This window comes from Narcine bancroftii, chromosome 1, assembly GCF_036971445.1.
Source record: "Narcine bancroftii isolate sNarBan1 chromosome 1, sNarBan1.hap1, whole genome shotgun sequence".
NCBI lineage: Eukaryota > Metazoa > Chordata > Chondrichthyes > Torpediniformes > Narcinidae > Narcine > Narcine bancroftii.
In genome coordinates this window covers 479,058,436-479,070,797 of record NC_091469.1, presented here as the reverse complement: position 1 = coordinate 479,070,797, position 12,362 = coordinate 479,058,436, and the positions used below count along the sequence as shown (strand labels likewise).

General features: G+C 43.8%; 1 protein-coding gene across 6 annotated transcripts in view; it reads right to left on the bottom strand.

Moving 5' to 3' along the window:
* xylb (xylulokinase homolog (H. influenzae)) overlaps positions 1-12,362 on the bottom strand; it is a 255,464-nt gene that overhangs the window by 91,842 nt on the left and 151,260 nt on the right. The window contains exon 16 of one of the 6 annotated variants that reach the window (XM_069914857.1): positions 5,952-6,423. The exons of the other annotated variants lie outside the window; for them this stretch is intronic. Coding sequence (XP_069770958.1) covers positions 6,413-6,423 — 11 coding nt within the window. The 3' untranslated portion in view covers positions 5,952-6,412. Of the gene's footprint in view, positions 1-5,951; positions 6,424-12,362 lie in introns of those variants that run through there. 6 annotated transcript variants of the gene reach the window in all.

The window sequence follows — 12,362 nt, the reverse complement described above, 5'->3', positions numbered from 1 at the left end:
AGAATTTCAAGGTTTTAAAGATACTTGGACAGGTGTGTGCATGGATGAGAAGGATATGTAGGCAAATGGGATGAGCTCAAGAAGGCACTGTGGTTGTCATTGATGAGTTGGGAAGACATGTTTTCATGCTCAATGATTATACGAATGAGACTATAGAAAATTCCTACACAGCAGTGGGGGATATTAATCTGCAACTGCCTCATTGCATCTAATCTTTTGAATATTTCATATTAATTGGTAGTTTGAAATCATGAGATATTTTAATCCTTAGTAAGAACATTAATTACTGAACGAAGATTCACGCAAAGAAGAGAAATAACATGAGTTGGCTCAACTTTGGACAACAATACTGTTTTCAGTCCAACCAAGCTTCACCCATCATCACCAAGGTTCAAGTAAATAAAAAGATCCAACCCACGAGTGAGTAAACCTAGGTTTCTGCTCAAAATATGTAAGAACTGTCCAAGATTTCCTCTGTCCCTTCAGGGACAATCCTTAGCCATGCTGCAAGCAGATTCACACTGATAATTCCCACAGGCATTCTCTTGCCTTGAGCATGCGTGCCGCTTTCACACAAAGTCCTGTAAAACAACATCTGTGAATGTTTTCTGCATAATAAAATGGAGCTCTTGATCAACCCATGCTCGAGCAAATAAAAATATGGGTTATTCACCAAATCAAAAGCCTGAGAATACGGAATTTTGCACTTTCACTTAGTGGATGTAATCTCACCATTTTATAAAGATATTTTTCAGGATGCCAGATGAGGCAAATGAAATACAGAGTGAATTGTGGGCCTTTGGCAGGAAGAAGAATCAGAGAAAAATAAGACATAATAGATTATCTGCCCCTTTTGGCTTTTACAACCATTCAATGTAATCATGGCTGAAACTATTTTTCAATGGAATGTACCCACTTTTTACCGAAACCTCTTAACACAGTTTGTGCCTAAAAATCTATTTCTAGATTAGATCTAATCCAAGAATTGGCCTCCAGCCAGATTCTGAGGTAGGGAGGTTCATAGAATCTTAATGAAGAAATGTGTCATCATCTTACTTGAATGTCTTATCCTTTATTCTATCAGTCGGCCCTTTCAAACTGCCGTGTAAAATTAGGTTAACTGAGCAATTTACTTGGTTAGTGTCCCAGTTACGCAGCAGTTAGAAAGGGTCCAACCAGATCAATCCCATTGTTACTCAAGCAGGTCCATGACCTACCTCAGAGGTAGTCAGGGAACCTAGTAAAACTTACTTAGGTCTCATCCACAGGCGATTTGAACAGGAAAAATGGCTGACCCGCTTATTCTGGTGACGTCAGCACTTTCGTGCGTGTGTCACCAGGCAGCCAGCATCTGAACATTCGGCGATACTTCTGGCGAATATGTAAGACGTCATTGCGGGGCCGGGATCCCCCTCAAATCACCAGGTTGGCGATTTAATGAGTCAATCCTCCTGCAATTTAAAGGTGCTTCTAGCACCTTTGACCCAGTAATCACACCTATGGTCCCAGGAGAGCTACCCAGGTACTGCAATTTAAAAAGAGCTACTGTACTCTCTTTAGAAAAATAAACATTACAGCTCTATAGACCCTTCAAGCCCATGATGTTGTGCCAATCTATTTAAACCTACTCCACCATCAACCTAACCCATCCGAACCTCATAGGCCAAAACCCTATTTTTCTTACATCGTTCTAGACATACCACTCCATATGTCAAATTCTGTCCGAATTTTCATACTTCCAACATAGGAGGAGTCTATCATTGCTCTAGGAGCACTCCCATTTGCTCACAACAGCAGCACCAAATGCAATTTGTTTATAGCTTTGTGTTTGGAAAGGATCTAGTAAATACAGGACAAATAGACCTTGGAATCTCAGGTTGCGATTCCTTTTCAGCCGTAAATCTGTTCGCAGGTAAGGAGACCCAAAGATGCACTTGGTTTCACCAAAGCCCTGTATAGTTTCGGTTGAAAATTGTAGAGGGGCTGATCAGTAAAGTTAGGGACAATGCAAAAACTGACAGATTTGTAGATAGTGAGGAAGGTTATTAAAAGAGGTAAGAGTGAGTGATGATTGGCAGAAGGAGCCATATGGGGGCATAAGGGCTAGAGATGGTAGACAGAGGCTGGAGGGAGTTAAGTGAGGACATAAAATCTACCTGTTTGAGAATCTGAGAAATCAGGAATGTGATAATGGGAACCATCATGTGAGAGGTGAAGGGTAGAAGAATTTTAGATTTTTTTTTCATTCCTGGATTTGTTTATTGGTACATTTACCAAGATACAGGGAACTGCTTTGTTTTGCAGTCAAGTCAACCCATGCTTAAGTACAGCAGGTAATGGCAATGATAAAGCAAAAGTGCAGCAAAATGCTGGTTATCGTGTTACTACTAAACTGCAAGGATATAGAGAAAAGTCCAGTTGAACAGAGCAATGAGAGGCCCATTCAAGAGTTTGATAACAGCAGGAAAAAAATTGTCCTTGAATCTGGAGGTTCATGTTTTCAAGGGGAAATAGAGTGTGACCAGGGTGGGATGGGTCCTTTAAAATACTAATAGCTGGGAACAGTATCTTGTACATGCAGGGATAGTAGATAGAACCAGGAGAATGAAGGGGACAAAAAATGGATGATGAGAGGAGGTGAAGCTGTGAAAAATGGGAGGACGAGAGGTGGATCAGAAGAGAGAGGAGGGGTATATTATGGGGTGTAATTGGGTAGCACAGGCTCGTAGGCCGAAAGGGCCTGTTACCATGCTGTGTATCTGCATTTAAAATAAAATGATCATATACAGGAGGAAGGAGTTAACTGAATCATACCGTTGTGTTGTAGTCTACCCATGTGCAATAGGAGGTGTTCTTCTAGATTCCACTGAGCCTCACATTGGCAACAAGATGACTAAGGACGGAAGAGCTGTTATAGGAATGGGAAGGGAAGTAGAAATAGTGCATGCATTTAAAGAGATGTGTGGCAACTTTTACATTAAAACACAGCCTGGAACGGTTCCCAGGGTAGCGATGGAAGCAAAATCGTTAGCACGCTTAAAAGGTTGTGCCTCACAAGCCTAATTGAGTTTTTTAAGGAGGTAACAAAAGAAATTGATGAGGGTAGGGTGGTAGATGTGGTTTACATGGATTTTAGCAAGACATTTGACAAGGTCATCCACAGGTTTTACATGATAGAGGAATTAGGGGATATGGGGAGAAGGCAGGTCGGTGGAGTTAGGTCATAAATTAGATCAGCCATGATCGTATTGAATGGCGGAGCAGGCTCGATGGGCCGAATGAGGTGATAGAGGAATTAGGGGATATGGGGAGAAGGCAGGTAGGTGGAGTTAGGTCATAAATTAGATCAGCCATGATCGTATTGAATGGCGGAGCAGGCTCGATGGGCCATTTTTGGCCTACTCCTGTTCCTATGTTCCTAGGAGACTCATCCAGAAAGTCATGGATGCATGAGGCATGGAATCAGTGGAACCTTGGCTGTGTGAATAAAAAATTGGCTTGCAGAGAGTAGTAGTGGAAGGACAGTATTCTAGCTGGAGGTTTGTAACTAGTGGAGCATCACAAGGATCTGTTCTGGAACCTCTGCTCTTTGTATAAATGTCCTGGATGAAGAGGCAAAAGGATGGGTCAGTAAGTTTGTGGTTGACACAAAGTTTGGAGGAGTTGTGAAAAAAAAATGAAAATACATATTGATGACATTTTTTCATAAGTGATAAAAATCAAGACACAGTGAGATACTCACAAACCAAAGCGTTATTTTTAGTTATTTACTGTAAGAGTAATGCCTTTGGTTAACAAACTAACCAACAGCAAACAATTTTGCTGTATCTGAATCCATCTAATCTAGTCACATTCAAGCTCAAGGGTGCAAAGATGAATTATAGCACTCACTCAGATAATGATTTTTTTTAATTGATTTGATACTGTTTTTTTTTGCAAGTGATTACAGTTCCTCCACATAGAGGAGGAATGATAAAAATCAATAGAATAGCTGAGAGACAGGATTTGATTCTGCACCATTGTGAAACACCATGACTCTCCAGCAGGCTGAGGGGGAAATGTTACCGCTGGAGGCAAAGTCAAACTGAGCAGTCAAAGGAGTTTTATTTTTTTTAAACTTTAACTTGTGTACTCATAAATATTAAAAAAAACATTACTATGTTTCATCTGGGCCCTCTCCAACCAGATGTCATTCACATCAACTTCTCCAGAGTCCGTTAAGCCCCTCCCCCCTCTAACTTTCCCTATCCCTTTCCTCCAACTCCCCACCCCTTCTCTCTCCATTCAGACCTACACCCTCCCCCTATCACTTCTCAGCTTCTTTTCGCTTCTCTTCTCCAATCCATATCCACCCATGAGCTCTTACCTCCTCCTCCTCCTTTCCCTTTCTCCCTCCTCCCCCCGCCTCTTTATTCAGGCACCTGCCTGCTTTTTGCTCGTCCTTTAATGAAGAGTTCAGGCTTGAAACGTTGGTTACCCTTTACTTCCGACAGATATTGCGTGACCTGCTGAGATTCTCCAGCACTTTTGTGTACTGCAATAGCCATGCTTGTACGTCCACACCAAAACTAATGAAGTTAAAAATACTCTAAATGGCGAAGGGCAACTTGGCAAAAGTCACTAGGTACATGTGTAATTGTGTTCAACAACCCTCAATCCCATGTAAAACATTTGGCCTAATTAAACCATCATAATGGCTATAGCCCCAATACAGAACTGATTTATGGAATAAAAATGTGTCTCCCAGCAAAGTCAATGGCTAATTACTGCTGCAATCAAACAGCAGGATGGCGAATCTGAGCTGATTTTATATAAATGGTAATTGTATCTGACAGTTTAATTGTTCTCCTATTATTTTTACTATGACTGCTCTACAACTACTTCTGTACTTTGATGAAATGTAATCAATTTTCTTTCCACAGACGTTTTCCAGCATGACTGCGGACAGCAGTTCACTTTATAAATCTTTGCTCTGTGTTCTTCCCAAACAATCTCAACCTTCCACAACTTGGAATTTTCCATGAACTGTATTCAAAAAGCCTCTGTTCAATCAATTCAATCTGCAATCTTTGGCAGCCAGGAAACTGGTGAGCTCTTTAAAACAAAAATCTCCAGAGCTCAAAGTGAGGGACAACAGAGTTTCAAAGAACACTGACACCCCTTTCTTGAAGGAATGTATTCAAGTCAGGGTAGAGTTTCAAAGGCCCATCATTATTTGTGGGTCAAGCCCTAAAGTGGCCTGCCAACTTTCCAGGTGTGACCCTGAACCATCAGGAGTTAAAGATCAATACCAAGTTTGAGAAGCCAAAGAGAAAAATCAAAGGAATTAAAGAAATTATGCAGTTCCTTTGAACTCATTTATTTCCTAGTTATAAATACACCAGCAATAAACAGAGTTGATTGCAAAGAGCAATTAGGAGTAAAAATGTACAGTATTTCCAGGAATAGGTACAGATGAAGTTTGTAACAACTAAAGAAATGTAAGCAGATTCCCATGAGTCTTAACTACTCTAAAACTCTCAACCTCAATAGGGAATAGAAGCATGTTTTTTTTTAACAGATATGTAAGCACAGCATGCATTGTCCACCTGTAATTGGCTATGCATTTAGGACCTTTTCAGGCCATATCAAAAATCAGTAAAGTCCTTTTCTAAGTGAAGATGTCTCTCCTGGTTTTAACCATAGTCTGTCAGAATTTTGTATGTTTTCTTCCAACTCGAATGGACTGATGGTCTATTTAACCCAATCACAGAGAGAGAGGGGGGGGCGGGCAGAGAGAGAGAGGGGCAGAGAGGGAAGGGCAGGGGGCGAGGGAGGGGGAAGGGGTGAGGAGCAGGAGGAGAAGGAAAGAGGGGGAAGAGAAGGGGAGAGGTAGGAGGGTAATTGGGAGGGGAGACGGGAAGAGAGATGGGAAAGGAGAGAAAGGGAGGGGAGAGGGGGTGGCGAGAGAGGAGAGAGGGAAGGGAGTGTGAAAGGGGAAGGAGGCCAGAGAGGGGGGATAGTGAGGGAGGGAGAGAGGGGGAGAGGGAGAGAGATGGAAAAGAGGCAGAGAGAGGGGAGGGGGAGAGAAAGAGAGAGAGGGAGGGAGAGAGGGGCTAGGAGAAAGGGTGAGGGAGAGAGCGAGGGAGAGAGCAAGAGAGGGAGATCTCTTTGTGGATCAATCTATCACCAATTAGCAATATTCTACTGCTGTGATTTTCCCAGCAAAGTGAGTAATTTCTCATTTATCTACATCGTACTACATCTGTCACATAGTTACCTCTCACTCAACATATCTACATTGCCAAAGCGTTTTCGCATGTTCTCTCCCAGAAAACCAATCCATGTCAATATTTTCAGCAAACTGTGATACAGAAGAAGTCCGAAAACCTGGACTGCTCGGGGATTGGGTCAGACCGGATTTTCCATATTCTCAGGCAGTACCTTAAAATTCAAATTTAGGGAGGAATAAAGAAGAGATGAGCAGGTAAATTTGGATAGTTTATTCATTAGTAAATGCAGCATGCTTCATTTATCAAAATGAGTAGTTCTAAAGAAAATTAAAGTGATTGTTTGTTGCCACTGTGCTTCTGTAGATCTTACGCAAACACGCACACACACAAAAGCCCGTTAAATTCTTTTAAAATTTGAGAGTTTTCGAAAAGTTCAGATTCTCGGGTGGTCTGGATTTCTGGCATCCAATTTAATATTAAAAGTGTTTTGAGTCATTATTTAGAAGTTTGATGATGGTTTTGTCACCTGAAATAAACTCTTGTTTTTACCCTTGATCCGATAATAAAATTGGTTTTGTTTAATGCTGTTTCACTTAATGTAGCATTTTTTAAGAATGCATCAACAATGTTTAAGTGAGAACTTTGCTGTTATAGACTTTGAGGAATAGTGAATGTTTGTAACTTAGGAGGTGACTATTTAACCACTGTGTTTGACCAAGTTCTTTGCCACACAATGTAATACTAGGTTAACTGACTCGCCTTCACTTTACTGCAATGTAAACACAATTTTCCTTAAAGAATGCAGTGATCCCTGCTTCCATCTGGCAAACCATTTCATGCACCAAAAATAGCTTCTCTTGACCTGTGAGCATTAACAACCCAGTCAAATTTAAGACTTCCAGTGCACTCAATGAAAGATCTCTTTTTTAAAAATAGCCATGATTAAATCTGTTCCTTTCCCAGCCTCAGCATCTCAAGTCTCTTCTCATACCCAAAATTTTCCATCATTGATATCAACCTGGTGAATTTAAAACACTGTAGAACCTGGTGAATTTAAAACACTGTAGACTCTTATCTTCTATAGACTGACAAGTGTATTGTTCAAATTTATCATTATTTTCACACTCCATTCCCCTTCAAGCAAAAATATGAGATAAAGATTACATTATATTTTACAGGGACAGTAATGCTTGGAGCTTATGTGGTGTGTGTAGAGTAATGTGGGTCCTCAGGCTAACCTAAAATAACTCATTGATAGGAATATTGGGCATTTGTGTTCTGGAGGATCTTATCCTTGCGAAACAGCATAAGAGAAGTGAAGTGTTTCTGGATGGCATTTTCAATAAGTACCCTGGCTCAGAAATAAAATAAGGAGACAGTTAAATATCTATTTATGAAGGGCAGGGAAGAGAAAAAGAGCAAGGTGACACATTTGCCAAAGCCAGAAAAACTATAGTCACAGGCAATTAAGGTGCTAAGAATAATTAAGTGACTGTTTCAGATTTATTGTCAAGAGTACATATATCCAGAGGTGCAGTGCTGCTGGATCTCACCAGAATACTGCCTGCTCCCAACTTTCCATTTGGCACACAGGCATTAGTAAATCAGGAATGGTGGCAAGGCCAGACTGCAGGTTGAGGGAATGATTGGCAGATACTCGCTACTGCCCCATACTCCAATGTGCGTGAGCGAGGACACCATGCTCCTGCTAAATCTCACGATACTTACATGGTTGTAATCTGGTAGGGGGCACATGGTAAGGTTCTGGCAGCGGAGGCTCCAATATCCCGTCTGCCTGTGTTTCATCCGCCTCTATCAATTCAGCTATGCTCGCCAACTTGCAGAATGGATCAAGCCGATAACAGTATTCTATTCCAAATTAGCGCTCAAGTAGAAACTATTTTTTTAAATTTCTCAGCAATTGCCTTCGGCTGGGGTCAAAGTTAGTACCAGTGAGTTTAGGGAAAGACCCAGGAAAAGGGAGAGACACAGGATGGTTGGGAGGGGCGGGGGAGGGGGGGGGTGGGGAGAAGGCACTGGATAGAGAGAGTAGCATGGGATAGTTAGCAGCACAGAATAGAAAGATAGAGACTTGGTGTTTGTGTGTGTGTGTGTGTGTGTGTGTGTGTGTGTGTGTGGGGGGGGGGGGGGAAGGGGGGGGGGGCAAAACCTGGGAGATTGGCCCAGGATCAAGAGAAAGGAATAGAAAAAGACCTGGGAGAGAAAGTACTGTGTGATAAGGAGACGCAGGATAGAGAGAGCGCGCCGGGGAAGTGAGAAAGATAAATCGACAAGGAGATGGGGACTGTGAGAGAGGAGACTTGGGATACAGTGATGCAGGACCGAGTGAGGAAGCCCAGGAGAGAGAAATATGAGATAGAAAGAGAGAGTCCTGGGATAGAGGGAAACTGGAGAGAGGAGATAGATCAACAGACCTTGAACAGTGTAAAACTTAGGCTAGAGGAGATCAGAGAGGGAGATTTATGGGATGGAGTGGGACCCAGGATATGGATAGAATGAGCTTTGGAACAAGAAAGAGAGAGAGAGGGACTTAGGATAGATAGGGAGAGGGATATTTCTAGAGAGACCCAAATCAGGTGGGGGGATGGGGAGGTGGAGTCAGGAGAGAGAAGAATGAACAAAGGGAAGTCATAGTAAGAGAGAGGTACAAATTCAGATTGAAGGGAAACCCAGCCTAGATAGATGCAAGAGACGCAGGAAAGAAAGTGAGAAACATGGAATAGGAACAATGAGAGTTGTGACCTGAGGGTTTGGGTGGAGGAAGAAAAAATGACCAGGAAAGCAAGAGGTGGCTGGAGGGGTACCAGGTCTCGGAACCAGGATATGATGAGATACCAAGGGTGCTAAAGGGTCCTTGACTGTGTTGGAGGTTCAGATATGGAGCTTGGGTTGCCAATGGTTTGAACTGGACTCTGTAGATGCAAGGGCTGCGGAATCACTGGAGGCAGATCTATAGACACTCAGTGACTGCGGGGGAGCTCTATTTTGCTTCTCTCTCTCTCTGACTGACTGTAAGAAGCACTTAGGCAATTCTTGCCGGTGGCGAATCTGTCTGCCTTGCAGCAGGCAAAACGTAATTTCATGTAATACAACACTGAGATTCACTGGTGATGTGTTGTATTGATGGCTGGCTCCGGCCCAATCTACCCAAATATATAACCCTGGTTTCCTGCCTAAACCCTGAAGCCTTCTGAAGACCACTGTAATACCCTTTCCTCAGTTATAAGCTAATAAAAGCATTTGTTCTCCCTCCAGTCATGAGAGCTTTTATTTACACCACAATTTTATTAGCTTATTCCCTAAACGATGGAAGCGCTACTCAAACCTGGTACGCTGCTGGTAGACCCTCTGTCCCCCGACACGGCTGAGGAGTTCACGTACTGGCTAGACTGCTTCCAGGACTACCTGAACGTGACCAGAGACGTCTTTCACACCAATGAACTCAGGAGGTCTGCACTCATTTCAAGGGTAGGAACGAAAGAGTATGCAGTCATCGGGGACTGCACTACATATGATGCTGCCATTGAGGCTTTGAAGGTTCGGTACCTGAAGTCGCAAAATGAGGTCCTAATGACCACTGACTCGGTCTATGTCGCCAACGGCCAGGAGATACCATCAATGATGACCTGCTGGATCTGTGGACACTTGCCAAGAAGTGCAGGTATGAAATGGCTATGGGCCGTGTTCGTGAGGAAGAACAGATCCGGGACACTCTAGTTGCGGGGGGGGTCGGCTCGAGGTACAAGAAGCAGTGACTGCTCGAGTCGGGTAAGAAGAACCTGGCTAGCCACATTGAACTGGCCAAGTCACTGGAACCGGCCAAACTTGAGAATGACGACCTCAAAGCTAGCGAGCTCGCTCACCTAGGTAACCACTGCCAAGAACCAGCAGCTCACGCTACCCCAGCCCTAACAGCTGCCGCTTCCCATGCTGTGAGCGCTCCCGTGCTAGGGAGTACTTTTTCTACGGCAAGAGCCAGCACCCTGATCTCACTGCCCGGCTAAACACTCCGTTTGCTCTAGGTGTGGCAAGAAAGGGTATTGGACAAGGGTTTACCACGCAAGGGGAAGCCCAGGGAAGTCCACAGCCTGCACCGCTCCCGTATCTGATTTCAGCTCCAAGCCATCTGCCCCGAATTCTCCTGAACCAACTTGCTGTGCAACATGCCAAAGGAGGGTGGCTGCGAGAAAATGGCGCAAAAAGGTTCGGTGGCCATCTTGCCACGACACATCGTCAGAGGAGGAAGGAGGGCGGACATCTTGCTGCGCCATGAGGTCAACACCATCTTACCCGTGGGCAACCCAGGACAGTGGGGGCCATTTGAGTGAGGAGTATGGAGTTTCCAGGGTCCTAGCCTCGATGGTTCTAGATCAGGACAGACGTCACGAGCTAAGCCAATCCATAGTAACTATGAAGGTAAACGGACACTCCACTAAATGCCTAACTGACACAGGCTCTACTGAAAGCTTCATAAACTCACGGACTGTACAAGAATACAACCTAATGGTGCATCCTTCCAATTTTCACATATTCCTTGCATCTCATTTGCACTCTACTCATATTCAAGAATATTGTATAGTATATTCATCTTTTTGGAGGGAGGGGGGGAATTTTGTAAGATATGCCTGTATGTACTTAATGAATCATGTGCTCCAGTAATGTTGGGTCTAGACTTCCTGTGTCACCTTAAAAACGTGATCTTAGAGTGTTCTGGTCCCCTCCCCCTTGTAACGGTTTGGAACAGAGGGCCTGTAAAATCAGAATCCACATGCAGCCTCTCCACACTGAATATCAATATCAACCACCCCCCCCCCCCCTTCCCTCATCTGTCCCCACACTGCAAACACATTGCTACCAAGAGCAGGAGGTACAGCACAGCAAATTGAGACTTTATAAAGTCTGAGACACAATGTCTGCTCAACGAAGGTATCATCGAACCTAGAACCTGCCTGTGGAAAGCGCAAATGGTAGTGGTAAAAGGGGAAAACAAGTCCAGGCAAGTAATTGACTATCGCCAAACTATTAATCAGTATACACTCCTGCACACATACCCCCTCCCTCGAATTGCAGACATTGTGAATGATATTGAGCAATATCGAGTCTATTCGACCATCGATCTGAAGGCTGCTTATCATCAGATGCCAATCCATTCAGAGGACTGTCCATATACGGCATTTGAGGCTAACGGTCATCTCTATAAGTTTCAGAGGGTCCCTTTCAGTATCACTAACAGGGTTTCTATCTTCCAGAGGCAGATGGGCAGAATGGTTGATAAGCATGGGTTGAAGGCTACCTTCCCCTACATCACCATCTGTGGCCCTAACTTGGAAGACCATGACGCCAACCTTCAGAGTTTTCTTCACGCAGCGAAAGCCCTGAACCTCACTTGTAACTCTAGTGAGTGTGTGTTCAGGACTAAACGTCTGGCTCTCCTTGGCAACGTGGTGGAGAATGACATCATTGGCCTGACCCCGATATGATGTGCCCCTTGATAGAGCTCCCCATTCCCAGGAAGACAAAGGCTTTGAGGAGGTGCCTGGGGTTTTTCCTCATATTATGTCCAGTGGATCCCTCAATACACTGATAAGGTTTGCGCTCTCTTAGAAGCCACTTCTTTTCCCCTCTCGGCCAAACCCAAACTGCTTTTAACTACCTCCGAAACCAGATTGCAAAAACTGCCATGCACATGATGGAAGAGAATGTACCTTTCTAGGTGGAAAGCGACACTTCAGATGTGGTTCTGGCTGCTACCCAGACGGGTAGGTTAGTTGCATTTTTTTCTCAGATATTGCAAGGCCACGTGCTCCGAAATCCCTCTGTGGAAAAGGAGGCTCAAGCCAATGTAGAAGCCATGAGGCACTGGAGGCACTACCTGGCTGGTAGGAAATTTACGCTGCTCACTGACCAGCGCTCAGTCATATTTATGTTTAATAACATCAAGAGGGGCAAAGTCAAAAATGACAAATTTGCTTAGTGTAGGATCGAGCTCTCCATCTACAATTATGACATTGCTTATTGGCCAGGAGCCCTGAATGACCCTCCAGATGCCTTATCCAGAGGAAGCTGTGCCTCTGCACACACCGGTCAACTGTGGTCGCTACATAATAAGCTCTGCCATCCAGGCGTTAC